The sequence below is a fragment of the Dasypus novemcinctus genome, chromosome 5, assembly GCF_030445035.2.
Source record: "Dasypus novemcinctus isolate mDasNov1 chromosome 5, mDasNov1.1.hap2, whole genome shotgun sequence".
Classification (NCBI taxonomy): Eukaryota; Metazoa; Chordata; class Mammalia; order Cingulata; family Dasypodidae; genus Dasypus; species Dasypus novemcinctus.
In genome coordinates, this window is record NC_080677.1 from 94,654,699 (window position 1) to 94,674,404 (window position 19,706).

Here is a 19,706-nt window from a genome sequence, read left to right on the forward strand (position 1 = left end):
TTCATTTTATTCTGCCCCACATGTGCTTTTATGCAATTTTAGGTATTTGCTTTCCAGTAGTGACTCAAGGTAACTTGTGCGTCACTTCTGCCCATAAATATAATCCTTACGTTTCATTCTCATCACCTCACTTATCTTTTTGTACCTTCTCACATTATTCATTCTTCGTGGTCTAACCTTAGTGCTTTTGCCCATGGATATCAATAAATTAGCTTTGATCTCTCTTGCCATATAACAAGTATGTATATATATATAACAAGTATATAAAACTTGTCTGTAAAAAGTCTAAATCAATGTGTTTCTTCACTGTGGATTATACCACGCAAGGAAGTCAACTGAATATCCCAGAGACCCAAATTAATTTCCATCATCAATATTTTCCAAATTTGGCATGCCAAAATCACCATGAAAAAGACAATATAATTTTACTCTGTATTACAATCCAAACTGCTAAAGACATCTTAAAAATCTTAAAAAAATCAATCAAAAGCAAAAAGCTAGTAAGTGCACTCAGCTTAAAAAGCACTCCTTAATCTGCTTTGCTCTACTAATAGCAGATATGTGGAAATTTATAAAAATGATACTGAAAAGGTTCAGGTCCAGGCTCTCAGTTTGGATTAGTCATGCTCTCCTTGCGCTACTAATAAAGCTGCCCTAAATCATATTAATTCAAGCACCTTTTTAGGAAAAAGTCACAAGTGTAAGAACAGCCTATCAAAACAATTATCTCGTGCTAGAAGAGGGGTATAAACCATAGGAGGAGACAAGTAAAATGGAGGCAGGATATCTATATTTACAGTCCAGATTCTTAGAGGAATATTAATACAGTCTTGTACTATAACATAATTTCTGTAACATGTATCAGGTCACATGTAATTGCTCAGTAGGAGAGTAATGTTAGAATGCTGTGGAAGGCAGGTTGGTTCATACTTATTTTTTTCCTTGTATGTTAGTATTTTGTAAAACCAAGAAACACAACTGAATGTAAAGCACAGTAACACAGTAATTGAACAGGCATACATCACTCAAATGATATCGGTTCATGCCCCCCCAACCCTGTTCCTGCTCTGGTCCAGTTCAATCATGTGCTCCATTTTCATAGTGCTCATTTTGTAGTTCTCGTAGATCTCTGCACAAAAGAAATACTAGGCAAGTCAGAGCCACCCATCTCTAGCATCTCTACATTTTGTGCAAATTTTCCAACTTCTTCACCACCTGCAACTTCTGATGATGTTCCCTTTGGCCTTGTTTTCATCACTCAGCAGTATCAATCCTTCCATAAACTGTCTTCCTTCAAAATACCTTCAACTTCTTTTAAAAGGTAAGGCTCTTTAAGTTATTATAGCTAGTTAGCAATTTTTAACGTCCCTTAAATGTGCTAATATTTTCATTTGGATTGTTATTGCCTCTTAATGCTACAGTTCAGTAGTTTCCAATCTTTGATGCATATTTGTCACCCGGGATGTTTCTAAGATGCCCAGTGCCTAGCCTTCCAGCATTTTCAGAATCTCTGGGGGTGGGAACCAGGCAGCAGTTTTTAAAGATCCCCCGAAGATTCCAATGAGCAGCAAAATTTGGGAACCACTGCTCTAGTTCAAAGTTGCTCAGGTTTTGAATGGTCTTTTCCAGATCTGTTTTTCCCTTAAGGTCTGTTATTTTAGATGTCTTTTTTTTTTTTTTTTTTTAATGTAAGGATTTTCAGGAATGCATATATCACATTGCAGCAGAAATGCCTGTATTACTGTTTTTCATTTCCAGAATTAACTAGTAATACTTTTCCCCATGCCTTAATATCAATTAAAAATAATTGTCTTAATACCACTCAAAAGATATATAAAATATTATATAAGAAACACTTTGTAACTTATACTGTTAAAGGAACTAATATCACACATCAATTACCTTTCTTTATATTATAGTTTGGGACATTTATTGTCTATGTGTTAATTATTCATGTTTATAATTAAAGCTCTGCAACTATTCAGGTATTTCCTTGTAAGAAGAGATCTTGATTCATATGTCCTTTTCTGTCTTGGAGAACCCTAAGTAGATCCATTCAATATATATTTCCGATTGATTGACACCTTTGGAACTTACAGGCACGTAAATCAGTCAAGAATTTGAAAAGTTCCCATCATATTAGGTTAAAAGTAATATTTTAATTTTCATATTACTCTTGTGGATGTTTTTCATTAACCATTCTAGTATGATTTTGATTCTTCATGTTGTGAAGGAAAGTATGTCCCTTCAGGATATAGAGGGGGATAAGTTAGTCCCTGAACTCCAGGGGGATCATTAAGATTGTTCTTCAGCAGTGCTTTCAGAGAGAGATCCATTTATACATTGGTTTCGACTAATAGAAAAGTCAACTCCAAAAATGTCAGCTATCTGGGGAACATCTTCCTACGCTTTCCCATCTCTTTCTGCCCTGTTCTTGGTAATGCTTGAACTGTATTGTCCTAGGAATGTGCACTCGGATGTTTGGAGAGAAGTTATTAGGCCAGTCTCAAATAAACTAAATGTAAAAGAAAAGTTTACTAGAATGAAAATGACTGCCCATTCCAAGCATATTTCGATTGACTCCTAAACATAATAGAATATCATTTAAATGAGGATTTTGAGAAATTTTGGTTTGAATTAAAATGAAGGCCCACCCATATTTCCCTCCTTAATTTTTTTATTGTCAGATGTTTACATTTTTTCCCTGTTGGAGCTTTAACATAATTCTCCTTTATGAAACACTGAAATCTCTATGTCCTATGTACTCCCAAAATCACAAGTCTAATGTAGATAAATTATATATGTGATGTTTGCATCCAGATATAACTCATTTATATCTGGTTCATAAGTCCTAATAAACTGACTTTTATCTATAGGCTTTCTCTTCATTATCTGTGATCCTTATGGACTACAGAAAACTTAACAGTTTTAAAACATCTGTAAAAAAAAAATCCCCAGAGATTTTGTGATGATCCAGGTACACTGCACAGCTGTTATTTATCTGGCATTATTAATTTAATGGAAATGACACAAGGTCATAGGCTTATATTAATGATGATTTCTGTAAGCTAATATATGGTAAAAAAACATTTTAAAAATATAAGCATATACTAAGGGATGAAAACCTACATTCATTACTCATTTTAAAAAGGTGACAGAGTTCATTTTTAAACTCCTTAACAATAATACCTCATTTACCACTATTTAGTCGTTATTCCTTAAGGCCTAACATTCACAAATCACAAAATATCATCAGTATTTTTCCATTTATGAGACTTTTTTTTCTTCATAAAATACAGGGACATTCACCACCTAATTCCTGACAGTACGTGGTTTCAAACGGGTCAGAATAAGTTTCAGTATATGAAATATTAACTATTTGGGAGTGATCTGTAGGAAATTTTGTAGGTATGCTTTAATGAAAACAGATGCTTTACTTTTCAGAGGAAGACTGCTAACTTTAAAAGTTATTTCAAACCCACAATTCTTCATTCAAGGAAACACAAGCCTACGGGAAATCATAAAGATATCTTGTGAAAAGGTTTAATGCCGCCCATTGGTATTTTGTGGCCAGATCTTTACAAACTTAAAGCCCTTTGAGGTTTGTTTTCCAGTGTCATCCGGATATATCCAAAATGTTAGCCGGGGAAGGATCTAATTTTCTTATTTTATGGATGAGGAAACGGAGGCACAGAAGAATTGAAATTACTTGTACAAGGACAACCACAATTCAGTTGCAGGGCCAGGACTAAAACCCACTCTGGTGTTTATCTAAGACGACTCTCTTCTCGGAGTCTCTTTCATGGCCTTTTATTTATTCATCTCGCTTTGGGCACTGAGAGACCACATGATTTGGCAGAAATTTAGGCATCTGTTTCCTAAGGAAGGCTCGCACACTTCTACCTGTTTGGATTCAGTTTCTTAAGTAAGTGAATAAAACTTTTCCATTTTGGAGAACTTAGAGGCAAATGCAGACTATGATAACATGATTTTTATTGTCGTAGTCTCCAAACACTCAACTTTCCCCCGGGCCAGTTAACGTCTTTTTAGTTTCATTTTTGGCGGGTACTACACAAAATAGGGATTCTACTTACATGCGCCCACATTTCACAGGCGAACAGCACTCTTCTTCCCTTGCAATGAAACCACCTACACCGTTTTGCTTTCCCTATTCTTCCTCAGTGTTATCCCTGGTAGCTTCTATCACATTACCTTTCACTCCTTGTTCTTCCCTCTACTTAGAAAACTCGCTCTCTCGCCTTCTCACTCAGAAGGCAGAGCCTTCCACTCTTGCGCCCCCGCCAGCTTTGTCTCTCATGGATGGGGAATCACCGCCCCCGAGAACCCTGGGAATACAGTGCGCATGCGCAACAACCCGTCGCTCCGGGGACCGGTATGGCTGGCCCCTGTACTATTGGCCATTCCTCTCAAATTTCTGATACGTCAAATCTCGCGATATTTGTTGCAGCCAGTGGGAGCTTACTGCTGTGGATTCCAGGCGGGCTTTTTTGGCTTCTCCAGTCGCCGGTTCTGTTTCCTTGCTCGGATCCGCCGGTTTACCAGCATGACATCCGCCCTGGAGAACTACATCAACCGTATCCTCGGGACTGGTCCCGCGGGCGTTAGCGAGGGCCGCAGCAAGGCCCGCGTCGGCACCAGAGCGGGGCCAGGACGGGAGAGGGTCGTGGTCGGGATCTGTGGTTGGTTGGGAGGCCTGGCCACTGGCAGACGCCGGCTGCGAGTGAAAGGATAAAAAACCCGGGACGGGCCAGCTGCGTGGCGGGGCTTGAGCCCGCCGCTCCTGCCAGGGGCTTGAGGTGTATTTAAATTGTGGCCTGCAGTGTAATCATCCCACAGTTTCCTCTGTGTAGAAATACGCTGTTGTTTCTCATTTACTATTCTCCCAGGAACTATACATTCAAGTTTGAGAATAAGGTGAATAATCGTCCCAACGGTAACGATGGCCTTGTAAATCCCTGTGCATATTAACAGGCAAGCGCATTATTCGTAGATAGCAAGAACTTGAAAAGTGATCTGCAAATCGAATCGTTTCCCTTTTGGCACTTGAAGGCTTCTTGATACAGTTAAATAATGCTTGCTCTTTTGATGGATAATTCTGAGGGGCAGATAACTTTGAAAAGCCTTAAAGTACTAGGTACAAGTGTTACTGTTTTAAAACTCGGAACAGAAGCACCACATTATACTCTCATTTACAAATCAGAGACAAGGGGAAGGAGTTTAATGATAGTAGCATATTAGTACTTTGTGACATTAGTTTTAGCTTCCTTTCTTTTTGACTCCATAAGCTTAGTCCTGGAAAACGTCGTCTTAACATGCTGATAACATTCATTAATAAAGCAACCCAGTTTTTTCTTTTTTCAGTTTAGAAATGAACAGGCCTAAATGTCTTGGTCAAAGTACCATTAAAAAAAGAAAAAGGACCAAACATAGCAATTGCTTTGAGACAGGATGCCCTCACTGATCACATACAGAAAGGGATTCTTTTTCCTTCTTGTGTAATAATAGAGCTTGAAGAAATTAAAAACAAAAAAAATTTTTATATTGTGAATGAAGTGGCTGTATTGAATAGTTGTATCTTAATTCTGTCACCTTTTTCCTAATAATTCCAACCATTCCCTTAGAAATTTTAAGTTTTTAATTTTGCATTTTCTAAGAAACGCTTTCCTTGATTTAGTTATCAGGAACTGTTGCTGTTATCACTTCTGATGGGAGAATGATTGTGGTAAGTATTCATCAGGTTCCATTCTCTGCTTTCTTGCAGCTTATTGGTTTTAAAGTACTTTTTATGTGGAACTTCTCATTGCTAATGCCTAGGTACCACCGTACACCTGCATTGCAGTTTTCTTAGGATTCATCTCTGTACTCTTATCTCTGATAAATAGCTGCTGGTCCGTATTTTCTTCATTAACAATATTTCATTGTATATTCCATACAAAGCTTCTGGTAGGAGCTAGAATGAATAATAGATTTTGCCCTTAGGGAGCTCCTACTCTAGTCTGCACATAGCTGTCTGTATCTTATACTTCTCTTCTTCTTCCATTTTTTATTCCCTTGCACATTCAGTACTTTGACAGCTGCCACATGAGTCATTTGATTTTGAAGTTTTGTGTATGTCCTTTTAGAAAGAACCTGCTCTTTTAAGATTTAGACAGTGAATCTTATCATTATTATATGGTCTTTAATAGTCTTAGATTATGTGACCTCTGTGGGCTGTAGGACTGATAATAATTAGTTTATTTCATCTCGTCCTTTTTTAATTCCACAAAAATCTTGGATTCTCTACTTGGCTGGTTCCTGGAAGAAATTTCTCACTTGTTAATTGTTCTCATATAAGAAAGATAAAATCTTCCTATGATTGATATTTGTTTTTGCAATTTGATCTCTAGAATTTATCCCATGATTTCTGGCTACATAATTACTCTTCATACTTTATATCATGTTTGCTTTTTAGAAGCTTTTAAAGCTACTAACTTTTGTCTCTTTTCTAAATTTACCTAATTTCATGTAATTTAATCCCTTATTTTCCAAGTCTGCAAGTTTTTTGGTTTGTTCATTTTTTAATCCTCATGATTTTTCTCACTGGATCCTTAAGTGACTATCACTAATGAAAGTGTTAGATTTTGCCATTTATTAAATGTATCATGTACCGGGCACTTCACATATGTTATATCATTTAATCTTCAGTGCATCCTTATGAAGAATTATTACTTATGTTCTAGGTTAGGAAGCAAGATCAGTAAGGTGAGTCACTTTCCCAGAATTACAGGGTAAGTGGCAGAACCAAAGTGGGATTTAAATGGGTCTGATAGCAAAGCTGAGGCGAGTTGCCATGCTTCCTTCTTAAGCAAGAAAACAATCATCTTCTTGGGGGTATTTCATATTGTGTTTTGTCAAATTTGGGCAGAACTGTTTTTATCTTAATGCTTCAAGAAACCCATTTGCTATTTACAAGTATTTACAAATAATATTTGATGTTTTTTCAGAAACTTGAATAGCATCTATTACTTTGTTGTGCTAGGCCCATGTCTGTTTTTATGTAAATCCAACATTTTCCCATAAAGTTTTCTCTGGTTATTTCCATTAAGTTCTGATTCTAATTTTCACAGTCATATTAATACCTACCTTACTGAGTTATTGGGAAGATTAGATAAGTAAATATATGTGAGGCATAGACAACACTGACAAATAGTAAGTACTTGTTGTTTAACCAGTTGTAGTTTGTATATATTTATGGGACTGATTTGAATCTCTAAAAAATAGTAAATTACATTTGCTTGTTCATAAGAATATAGGGTTCCATGGTCTGCCTTTGGAGCTAGCCTTTTATGGTTCAGATCCTAGCTCTGATCCTTATTACAGGAGACTTTAAGAGTATTCTTGGGAGGCGAACTTGGCCCAGTGGTTAGGGCGTCCGTCTACCACATGGGAGGTCCGCGGTTCAAACCCCGGTCTTCCTTGACCCGTGTGGAGCTGGCCCATGCGCAGTGCTGATGTGCGCAAGGAGTGCCATGCCACGCAGGGGAGCTCCACGCGCAAGGAGTGTGCCCCATAAGGAGAGCCGCACAGCACAAAAGAAAGAGCAGCCTGCCCAGGAATGGCGCTGACACAGGATGACACAACAACAACAAAAACACAGATTCCCATGCTGCTGACAACAACAGAAGCAGACAAAGAAGACAAATGCAGCAAATAGACACAGAACAGACAACGGGGTGGGGAATAAATAAATCTTAAAAAAAAAGTATCCTTAACCTCAGTTTCCCTTCTTTGAAATGGGGATAATTATACTATCTACCTCAAAGCAGACATTAGTTGAGCTAATTTGTTCAATGTGCATAATACAATGCCTAGTTCACGGTTACATCACTATGGTTTCACCTTATTTTTATATGTTTATCCTTTTCCTTTAAGTTCTACTTGTTTTAGGTGTGGAATTTTAGAATTATAGAATTCTTTAGAATTTTAGCTACTGCACTACCTGGGCTTCTATGCTACTTCTTTTGAAAATACAGTGTTATATAAGTGTCTTTTGTCATTTTTAACAACTGCACGTTAGGCATGTGTGGTGTAGTCTCCATACACATATACCCCCCAACACCCTTACAACCAAGAAGTCAGGTTTTTTGCACTGGAATATAGTTGATTACAAAGAAGACTTTTTATTTTACAATCAATATAAATTTAAAATAGATAGATGCTTTTATCGGGATGCCTGGCAACTACAATGATTGTTATGGTTGAATTTACCTGTTTAGGTAAACCAGAATATTTCTTTTTTTTTCTTGGATGTTTTCCTCACAGGGAACACTGAAAGGTTTTGACCAGACCATTAATTTGATTTTGGATGAAAGCCATGAACGAGTGTTCAGCTCTTCACAGGGAGTAGAACAAGTAGTATTAGGATTATACATCGTAAGAGGCGACAATGTGTAAGTAAAATATATTCTTTCAAGGCAGGTTTAAATTATAGGTTCCTGCCTTGCTATATGCAGAAGAGGCTTTTCTGAAAATAACACTGTATCAGCCATACATAGTTAATAGAATCATGCATCCATTTGTTTTGTAAATATGGCTTTTCCTATATTTATTTCCTTAACGTAGGGCAAAACTGTACTTTTTATGTTAACATTTTTCATGAGCCAACCATACCGTTTCTCTAACTTTTGTCTATTCATCTGTATTTCTAATAGTTAAGTAGCCTGGTTAGGGTACAGTATGGGCCCTGCCTCATACCAAATACTTCTTTAGATTTCTTAATGTTCTTCCAAATAGTCCTAAATTCCAAGGAACAGAAATATACCCTGAGCATGTAAGGCTAGAGTGCAGAAAAATGCCCCTGAAATCACTTTCTTGAACAGTCTTAAATAATTCATTCTCTCTAGTATAGCTAGTTATAACTGTTTGTTACTTTAAAAAAAAAACTTTTAGTAAAATTGATGCATTTAAAATATGTTCTGTTTATCCTCTGTCCTCAATTAACAAGTGACACACTGATTCTTTCACCCATTTGAGAAAATTTATTTTAGTGGTATAAATTTAAGAAATTTCTGCTGCAGTAGTATAGAGCAGGCCTGTTCAATAAAAATGTTTGTAATGATGAAAGTCTTCTAAATCTGCATTGTACAATATAGAAGCTACTAGCCATGTTGAGTACTTGAAAAGTGGCTGGTGTGACTGCAAAATTGAATTTTAAATTGTATTTAATTGAAATTGATGTTAATCCCATGTGGCTAAGCCCCCTCTCAATTTAGAGGTGGAGTGGACATCGCCATCCCAGGGTCCTCAAGATGGAGGAATAAAATATGGATTAGAGTGAACTTACTGATAGTCTACTCTAGAATTATTGCGACTCTAACAGTGGAATAAATTATATCATTGACGTGGAGACAGTAGCCACAGGAGTTGCTGAAGGCAGGGAGAGGGAAAAAGAGTTGTGATATTGGGGCGTTTTCTGGACTTGGTGTTGTCCTGAATAATACTGCGGAGACAGATGCAGGACATTATATATTCTGCCATAACCCACTGGATGGACTGGGAGAGAGTGTAAAGTACAGTATAAACTATAATCCATGCTGTGTAGCAATGCTCCAATATGTGCTCATCAAATGCAACAAATGTACCACACTAATGAAAGAAGTTGGCAATGTAGGAGGAGTGGAGGGTATGGAGAGTGGGGTATATGGTAACCTCATATTTTTTATTATAGCATTTTGTGTGATTTATGTATCATTAAAAAAAGATAATAAATTTTTTTAAAAAAAAGTAAAGGTATAGAGGCTAGGAGAATATTGAATTAATTTTCTGTTCAGTACTGTAGAATCATAGTACGGCTGGAAGGCAGAAAAAGATACATTAGCAATCATATTTTTGAAATAGGATTATAGAAGATGAAGGAATACTTATTCATGTAAATTGTTTAAGAAAATAACCTTTAGATTTGGAAAGATGAATAAATTTATGTGATTGTTAAATGAAATCAGGTTTATAAAATATTCTGTAGACTTAACTTTAGGTGAAGTTATGAGGCAAGCTATAAGGAGCGGGATGCAATTAGGTGGGACCCAGGTCCCCTGACATTGTTATATATTGGGGCTCTGTATAATAATAGATTTTATTTTGTCTTCTTTTCCCCCTATATTTTGTCTTTAATAATTGGTTTTAAAAGATTTCTCCTACTTTAAACAAAATTTTTTTTTTGTAATTCAATTAATATTTTGTAATTCAATTAATATTTAAAGCTTTACTACCCTAGACGTAGTGATATGCTGGAACATTTTCATGAATTTTACCTATTGGTTGATGATAGTGGGAGTATTTGCACCATGGAAATCAGTAAATGCTGCACATCAGCCCCCTTCCCTGCTTTTTCTCCAAAAAACTATTTGGTTTTTTTGTTTATTTGTTTTTTAGGAGGTACCAGGGATTGAACCTGGGACCCTGTACATGGGAAGCAGGCACTCAATCACTGAGCTACATTACTCCCCAGAGAGCTGGGTATTTTAACCAGTGCATTTACTAGCACATCACTGCCTATCATAAGGATTTTAAATTATGCTAACTTTTTTTAAAGAGTGGAACTAAGGTCTTTGTTTATATTGAGAAAAATGGATATTCTGCTAGGGTTTAAAGTAAATTTGGACAAATTTGTATTACAGGTATTCTCTGTAGAATGTACTATTACTAAAACCAAACAAAAAATTTAAATCCACAAATAACCAATGTTTATGGAACAGTGTTTCATAGATGTCCTGTGGTCTGCATAATAGCATTGACTATCCATTTAGAGGGCCATAGGTTGGGGTACTTAGCATTAATACTAATGAAATTAGTGTTATAGGTATTATAACTTTGTGTTGAATCAAGGAAAATTTCCTGGCTTTAACCATAGCCAATCACACCAAAATCATTTGTTAGATACCAAAATACCTATTACTATTATTATCTTTGTATTTGAAGAACTGTTTTCATTTTACATTCAAATTGTGAAAACCAAGAAATTATGAGAGAGAACCTAATAGAGATACCATTCATGGATTTAGTTCAGCAAAGGTGCTGAAATAATATATTCATTATTTGCTTATTATATTAGTAGTGATTCTGTGAGATTTTTTTTTTTCATTTTAGTCTTAGAATTGAATTGAATTCATAGGTGGAAGTCGTTTTTTTTTTTTGTTTTACTGTATCCCATATGTTTTTGGTTTTTGGTTTTGTACCTTTTGATTTCATGTGTCTTTTTCGTTTAAAAACTCATGATTCAATGACTATCTGCAATCTGTCATTTATTGGTTCCTGTAATAATAGTGTCTTCATAATTATTTCCTCTTGAGTTTTGTGACTTAAAAATATGTTTCCACTAACTCAGGAAAATGTTTGAGTTTCATCTTAAATGTAGTTCTTTTTATTATAATTTCTCAGTTATTGGATGTTTTGAATATACTAAATGCTTCTATTCATCTAGAAATACATGTAAATTTTTGTTAAATGAGATTGTTAACTCTGATTTTTTTTTTCACCGTAAATGGTTACAGTGCAGTCATTGGAGAAATTGATGAAGAGACAGATTCTGCACTTGATTTGGGGAATATTCGAGCAGAACCTCTGAACTCTGTGGCTCACTGAGGAAAAACTACATACATTGGACATCTGTAAATCTTTGTACAAAAATTGATTATTCAGAGGAGGATATGTGGAATTTTTATGAATGTGTCATTTTGGATTTTGACTGTTGATTCATTATAATATGTAAATTAAAATATTTCTACATTTTATTGAAAAAATTGTTTTTTGCCCAAATTGTGAGTTTGGTAACTTTTATTTTTCTACTAAATAATGTGAAAATATAATAGATATCTTAGAAACTTTTAAAAGAAATAATTCTTTCCAACATTTTAATATTTATCACAAAATAGTAGAAAAGAGAAATATGTGTAGTATGTAACTTAAGCATACAAATAACATCTGTAGTGCATGATTTTTAGGAGTGTCACAGGAAGATAAATCTTGTCGTGTGTAGTTATTTGAATCCTCAGCATTTCACTACTTGAGTGGTGGTTTGTCACTTTTAAAAATTGTCCCTAGCACTTAGAGGTGTCAGTAAAAGTGTGCTGGGTTGAGAAAAGGAAATATGCTTAGCAAAGTGTAAATGGATCAGGGTAAATTGAATTTTAGGGACTAAGAAGGGTAGATTTATAAGGAGGATATTGGAAAAAATCTTTGGATGCTCAATAAATTAAATAGAATAATTTGAACATATTAATATTGAATTTTATGAACAATATATTATCTGATAAAATGCTTTAATAGCCTTAAAAGCCATTTTGCTTTAAATTTTTATGAATTGGGGAATTTCTAGAATTAAGTTTTTGTTTATAAATGTGAATAGATAAGCTTGAGATTTCATTGGGGCAGTGCTTGCTGTTATTGTCAACAACTTTCTGTGACTCATTGTTCTTAAACCTGATTTCCAAAGAAGCAAAGTTGATTTCTCATGGGTCTGCCAGGTATAATTGTTGGTTACATATGTTAGTGAACTAAGTGGATAATGACCCTAGGTACAGATGGGCTTTTCTAAAAGTCCTTCGTACAGTGGTTAATAACACTTGGAAAAATTCAAAGAAGCAGTGTTAATAAGTTGTGTTTATATATTCAGGTTAGTCTATAAAAATCATCTCATGAGTAGGCCGTAGTGTGTATATTTGTGATAAGAAAGTAGAAAAGTACAGACATCCTAGTAATTCAAACAAACTAAAATATATTTTTTAGAAATGAAAGTGCTTAAAATAGGTTGGCAAACTTTCTTTAAATAACCACATAGTAAATATTTAGGTTTCTGTCATAACAACTCTGCTGTTGTAGTACAAAAAGCGCAATAGACAAGATTTAAATGAGTAGACATGCTGTGTTCTGATAAAATTTTATGTACAAAATAAGGCAGCAAGCTGGATTTAGCCCACAGGCTAATGCTGACCCCTCAGTTAAAATACACAGTTCAGTAAGAAGTGGTGGCCAGTTTGTATAAATTCTGAAAGGGGCTTCTGGATTATCTCAGGGTTTAGAGGTCAGTATCAATTTTTTTTTTTAATATTTAAAAACATCCAGTTGACTGATATGGCAGCAGAAGATACTCTAGGGTGCCATTCCCCCCCAAAATCTTTTAACTACTATCAAAAACTGGCAAAGTGATCTTCCTCAAAACTCCAGAAAACAAAAGGTTGCAGTAAATGGGTGACTGCCAAATCAAAACACAGCTATAAAAGGGAGAAACTCCTTGATGTCTTTGCTGGTTCCTTCTCTGGTACAGATGTGGAGTGAGAATTCACTCCCACTTGGGTCCTTGGCTCTGTTCTAGAGGGAGCGGAATAACCTCTGCACATGCTGGGGTGCCTGTATGTTGTGCTAATCTGTCAGATTGTAGCTTGAAGACTAATCGAGGAAATACTCTGGCTTACCCGTCCAGAACTTGCCTTGTAGGCAGAAGCAACATAGACAACTAGAGCACTGTGAGAAAAAAAGCCAACGTGGCCTGGGGCGGAGAGAAATATCTATTTTATAGGAAGTAGAGGAGATACTTGGATTCCTAAGGCCATAGGCAAGCACAAGCCCAATACAAGACTCAGAGCGAGAAAAGACAGGGAAGACCCTGTACAGTGCTTTCATTTCAGGCTGATCTTGATAGGAAGGCTAAAATCTGAAGGAGAGCACAAACCAATGCAGAGCCAATTTGCAGACTATGAAAGGTGCTTTTTGTGTTAGATTTTGTTAGCTCCTGACACTCAAGGAAATTTTTGTTAAATCTCTAGATGTATACAAACTTAAGGAGCAGACATCTGAGGGACTAAATCCCAGAGTTAACACATTACAATATTAAAGTACACAATGTGCAACAAAAAGAGTACAAGACAAAGTGATGATCCATCCAAAGGAACATGATAGAAATTCAGAAACCATCAATGAACAAGACCAGACTTTCAGTATACCTGGTACTATGCTCAAGGAAATAAAAGGAAATCATGGAGAAAGAACTAAGGGATATCAGGAAAATGATATTGAAAATGTGAGAATCTCAATAAAATAGAGATTTTAAAAAGAAACCAAACAAATAGTGGAATCGAAAATCACAATAACTGAAATGAAAAATTCCCTAGAGGGTTTCAACAGCAGGTAGGAGCTAGCAGAAGAAGGAATCAGCAAATTGAAAGACAAGACAATTGAAGTGACTCGGACTGGAGCAGAAGGGAAAAGAATGGGAAAAAAGCAGCAAGGAGACCTGTGGGACACTATCAAGCATACCAATATATGCATTATGGAAGTCTTAGAAGGAGAAAAAAGGGGGGGGGGGCAGAAGGAATATTCAAAGAAATAATGGCAGAAAACTAATCAAATTTAACAATATATGAATATGTGCATTCAAGAATCCCAACAAACCCCAAATGGGATAAACTCAGAAACATTCACAGACACATAGTTGTCCAATTGCTAAATGCCAAGGAAAAGGAGAGAGTTCTGAAAGCTCCAAACAAGCATCATGCTATGTACAAGAGAGTTTTCAATAAGATTAAATTCAGATTTCACCTCAAAGCATGGAGGCAAGAAAAAATTGAGATGAAATATTTAACGTGCTGAAAGAACAAATGCCAGCCAAGAATTTTATATCCAGTGAGACTGTCTCTCAAAAATCAGGTATAGTTTAAGACATTCATAGATAAAAGTGGAGGGAGTTGATCACCACTAGACCTGCCCCCCAAATGGTGCTAGGCATTCTTCAGACTGAAAGGAAAGGGCACTAGACAGTGAATCTAAGTAGCAGAAAGAAATAACATCTGATAATGCAACCATATGGGTAATTATGTCTGTACTGTTGTGTTTTTTGGTATGTAACTCCACTTTTCTTACAGGTTCTAAAATGCAAATGCATAAAAATGATGACTCTGGTGTTGGACATATGTGTATAAAGCTATAATTGGGGAAATGGATGTGGCTCAAGTGATTGGGCTTCTCTCATGGGAGGACCCAGGTTCGATCCCCAGGACCTGCTGGTATGTCTGTTAGGTGCTAATTTCTTCTTGATTTTCTGCCTAGAAGTTTTATCCATTACTGAAAGTGGTATATTGAATTTCCTACTATTACTATAGAACCACCTTTTTCTTCCTTCAGATCTGTCAAAATTTGCTTCATATTTTGGGGCTCCACTGCTGGGTGTATATATTTACAACTGTTTTGTCTTCTTGCTGAATTGACCCCTTTATCAGTATATAATGACCTTCTTTTCCCTCAAATAAAATTTTTGACTTAATGCCTATTTCATATGATATTAATATAGCTACCCCAGTTCTCTTTTGGCTACTATTTGCATGGTATATTTTTTTCTATCCTTTCACCTTAAACCTACCTGAAGTTAAGATGAGTCTTTTAAACAGCATATAGCTGGTTCATGCTTTAGAAACTAAACGAATCAAATATCCCTCAGAACCTCTGGTGTCCTCTGCCTTTATATCAACTATAAAAGTTCTTCCATTGCCAGAATAATAATAAGTCTACTTTAGTGCATTATTCATTCCCCAATCTTGAGGATTTGAGGGCGGTGATGTCCACTCTGTTTCTGATTGAGAGGGGGCTTAGGTCCCATTGAGCAAATGGATCGAACTGTTTTGCTTGCAGTTGCAGACACTCTTTGTCCCTTGAAGTGGGCATTGCCCATTATCATCTCCTTGGTAGTTGTCCTGGGTGAGTCCGATGAACTGGAGAGTAGGTATAGCAATTCTGCTGAGATTCAGAGCTCAACTGATACATGAACAGATCAAAGATTAAAGTCTCTGGGACATATATTTAACAATTATAGGGCTAAAATTTAGGTTCAAATGAAAGGACCAGAAGAGCCATGTGCAGGGCAACTATAAATGAATCTAACTCTTATACTGGGAAGCATACATTCCAGAATAAGGCCCACTGTCAAGAGGCCTAATTCCCAAGCTTGTCTGCCCTGTTCATAGTGTCTGGATGTCTCTAGAGCCCTCATGAGACCACTGGTGGGGCAATGTTTACTGTGGCAGTCAATGAGATCCTGCTGAGACATGTATAAGTGTAACCTCTGGAATGACCTCCCAACCCACTTTGGAATCTCTTAGCCATAAAAATGAATTTGCATTTAATATCTCCCCTTTTGTTCAAGGTCTTTTCCAGATGCATCACTATTTGATACTTGGTAATACTCCCTCAATACCAGGGAGGCTCATATCCAGGATTCATGTCCCATGATGGGGAGAAGGTAGTGTGTTTATATTCTGGGTTTGGCTTAGAGGCCACATTAGAGCAACAAGGAGGTTTTCAGGAGGTGACTCTTAGGTAATACATAACAGTAGGCTAAGTGTTGATTTAACAAGAAAAGTTTCATAAATTCAGTCATCAGTATCATGGGACTGGCATAATGGTCTGTCTGCCTTCACTAGGTACTGCTGTTGTACTCAGGGGATTCTTGCCATCCTATGAGAGAATTCCCAGGATGGGAATTCAATATTCTTTTGGTTATTGTGTGCATCTCCACCCACCGAGACAATGCTCCATGAATACTTGAAAATATTCATATGCCTTAGAGGAATACCCAAGGTGCATCCCTCCTTATATGTCCCCCATCATTGACGCACCAGTGATCTTCCCCTGCCCACAATTGTGATCCTTCTGTGATCCAAAAGCTTCTCCAAAAATGAAACCAACAAAATAACCAAATAAAATTAATAAGAAAAGGAAATAATAATAATTATAAAAATAACAAATATACAAAAAATTGAAATAAAAAAAATTTTTTAGGTATTGTCTTTCATTACTGTAATATCTGTTGTCTTGTATGCACAGTGACATTTTTTCCATATTCCCTCCATTGTCTTATTGTTTATTAATTTTATCTTCAAAGAAGCTACTACAGAAAAGTCATAGAAAATATAGGGGCTCCCGATATACCCAACCCCCCCCTTTTTCTATCCTCCCCTATTAATAACATTTTACATACAGAAGGTATATTTATTACAATTGATGTACAAATATTAAAGCATTGCTACCTACCATGGCCAATGACTCACATTATGGTTTATGCTTACATTTTAGACCATACATTTTATAGGTTTTTATGGCATTTTAAATGGCCTGCGTCCATTATTGCAGGAACATGCAGAACAATTCTAATGCCCTAAAAATACCCTATGTTCCATCTATTCTTCCCTTTCCCTCACCTCAAAACCAATGGTAACCACTAACTTTCAATTTTTGAAGAATAAGATTCATAGATACTTAGAATAATATCGAAGACTTGACATATTGGTCTGTTTTCTTTTATTAGGCCTGCCTATATTCTCAAAGAATTCTTGTCCTTCTAATTGAGAACGTAGCAGGACTCCCAAGGATGGGAGTTTAATATTTTCTTATTTATTGTGTGGGTCTTCACCCACTGAGAGAACATACTATGAAAAGATGAACACTTACATATTCTGTAGAAGCATGTCCCAAGTGTGCCCTATCCCATATATACGCCCACATCCCAACACCCTTCAACAGTAATCGTCCTCTGACATATTTTTCAAAAGAACATTCCCAACATTGTAGTTTTAACGGCAGACCTGCAAATCCCCAGAGTTCATCTGCTCTTTCCCTCACCACCCTGTACTCCCTTTCTATCTCCTGTAAACTTACCTTCCAGACTCTAGATCTGTGAGTATGCTCAATTTGCTTAAGTCATATCAGTGAGGTCATATAATATTTGTCCTTCAATGCCTGGCTTACTTCATTCAATATAAGGTCTTCAAGATTCATCCACATTATTCCATGTGTTAATACGGCATTCCTTCTTGACCTGGCCCGCAGGTCAAACGAACCAGCACCTGAAAGAGGCAGTGGGAATTGGACAAGAGGCGAGAGAAATGGAGACAAGACAGGATTCTGATCAAGTCTCCGTTTATTGAGGGTAGAGCATCAGAATATATACTAAGGGGAGGGTATGTAGCAGGGGGTGATAGGCTGATGAAGCGGCTCTTCCATATAAGGCAATAAAATGCTGTTACACCACTTGCTACAGATTGCAAGTCTTCAATGCTGATCATGGCTTCAACATCTTGCAGGCGTGACACTTTTTGCTCGGGAAACTGGGGAAAGGGGAAGAAGAAGGCGGAAGCACAGGGGTGGAGTAGGCGTACTTATGAAAACTGCCATGTTGCTGGAGACCGTAAATGCACGTAGCTCCGGGCGGCTCCCCACAGGTCCCCCTTCTTTATTATATTTTATGAAGCACCCTGAGTTCAGGGGGAACTGTGCCTGTCTTAGGTCAGGGCATGCAAATGGTTAGGCGGATTGCCTTACCCGTCATGGAGAATGCAACAGCGGCGAAAGGCTGTGTCTCTGTCTTAGGTGGCTCTGCCATGGAACCAATCACGCCCAGTTGCCCATCATTGGCTATCCAGTTCATCACCTCAGAACCTGACAGGGTTCATATGTATTTGAGAACTGCTGCCAGCAGTCAGGGTGCTCCCATTTTGGTTATAATGTGTGGAGGCCAGAGGGAGGTGCGGTACGCACTGCTTTCTCTTACTGCGTGCGGTTTCATAATGGAGGTTTGGGGAGGTGAAAGCAAGAGGGGAAGAGAGAAACATGAGGGGGCTGTAGCAAGGATGGGCTCTTCAGTCGCAAGTAGTTGGCGCTGGTGGATGTGGTGTGCGGCATTGGCCGATACACTCTTAGGTTGTACTAAAGACTCAGAGTGTGGGCGTCACAGAAGGATTCCAGGGGGGCTGTATAGCCGCATGGGTTTTAGCATTGGTTGCTCTCCTGCAAGAAAGCAGAGTTCATCTCAGGGAGAGTTCTCTACCCTGGATACGTTGTTATTATCTATTTGTTTTACCAATCGTTCCGGCACCCACCTGGCTGCATCTAGTTCTTTGGAATAGACGCAAACTGATCCTCTGCCCCATATTAGGATGGGATCAGGTCCATGCCAGGTATTATCCATTGGGTCTTTCCATAGGAAGTGGCATGTTTTGTGCTGGTATTAGGGTGCCAGAAGCGGTCAGCCACAGAATGTCCTTTTTGATCTAAGCTTAAAAAATTTAGAATAAAGAGAGAGTGGGATAATAGATTTTTGGGGGATCCTTTGACGGGGTACCACTCCCCCTTTTTTATTTTTTCTATGATGTTTTTTAGAGACAGATGCGCTCTTTCGACTATACCTTGGCCTTGGGGGTTATATGGAATGCCTGTGATGTGTTTTATGCCCAGATGTTGGCAGAAGGTGGCAAACATGTGACTGGTATAACTGGGGCCATTCATTATCTGTTTTTATTTGTTGTGGGATTCCTAATACTGACATGGCAGTTAACACATGTGCAATAACGTTTTTTCCTGCTTCCCCTGTTTGTGGGGTGGCGAAAATAAAGCCGTTAAAGGTATCAACAGTAACATGCACATATTTTAGATTACCAAATTCAGGAATATGAGTTATGTCCATTTGCCAGAGGGCATTGGGTATGAGACCTCGAGGATTCACTCCTAAATGAGGTGTAGGTAAAAGGGTTACACAGGAAGGGCATCCTTTAACAAGCTGACGAGCCTGTTCTCTGGTAATTTTGAACATAAGCCTTAAAGTATGTGCATTAATATGATGTAATTGGTGAGCTTTAACAGCCTTGTTAAGGTTATCCGAGTTGTTA

The 19,706-nt window shown here is 37.2% G+C and overlaps 1 protein-coding gene and 1 long non-coding RNA gene across 2 annotated transcripts; one reads left to right on the forward strand and one right to left on the reverse strand.

The window, feature by feature from the left end:
* Positions 1-768: 768 nt before the first annotated feature.
* LOC111761856 (uncharacterized) lies at positions 769-4,397 on the reverse strand. Its single transcript, XR_002795097.3, has 2 exons — positions 4,095-4,397; positions 769-1,129 (listed from the first exon to the last, which is right to left on the reverse strand). It is a non-coding gene; the product is annotated as an uncharacterized lncRNA (long non-coding RNA).
* On the forward strand, positions 4,387-15,313 carry LSM8 (LSM8 homolog, U6 small nuclear RNA associated). Its single transcript, XM_004483244.3, has 4 exons — positions 4,387-4,595; positions 5,703-5,743; positions 8,323-8,450; positions 11,550-15,313. Exons 1-4 carry the CDS (start codon positions 4,565-4,567, stop codon positions 11,638-11,640), a joined length of 291 nt encoding a protein of 96 aa, XP_004483301.1. The 5' UTR covers positions 4,387-4,564; the 3' UTR covers positions 11,641-15,313.
* Positions 15,314-19,706: the final 4,393 nt, after the last annotated feature.

Coding starts and splice junctions, on each gene's coding strand:
- LSM8 (XM_004483244.3), top strand. CDS start 4,565: ATGACATCCGCCCTGGAGAACTACATCAACC. Junction 4,596..5,702: donor CCTGGAGAACTACATCAACC/GTATCCTCGGGA, acceptor TTTAGTTATCAG/GAACTGTTGCTGTTATCACT. Junction 8,451..11,549: donor ATCGTAAGAGGCGACAATGT/GTAAGTAAAATA, acceptor AAATGGTTACAG/TGCAGTCATTGGAGAAATTG.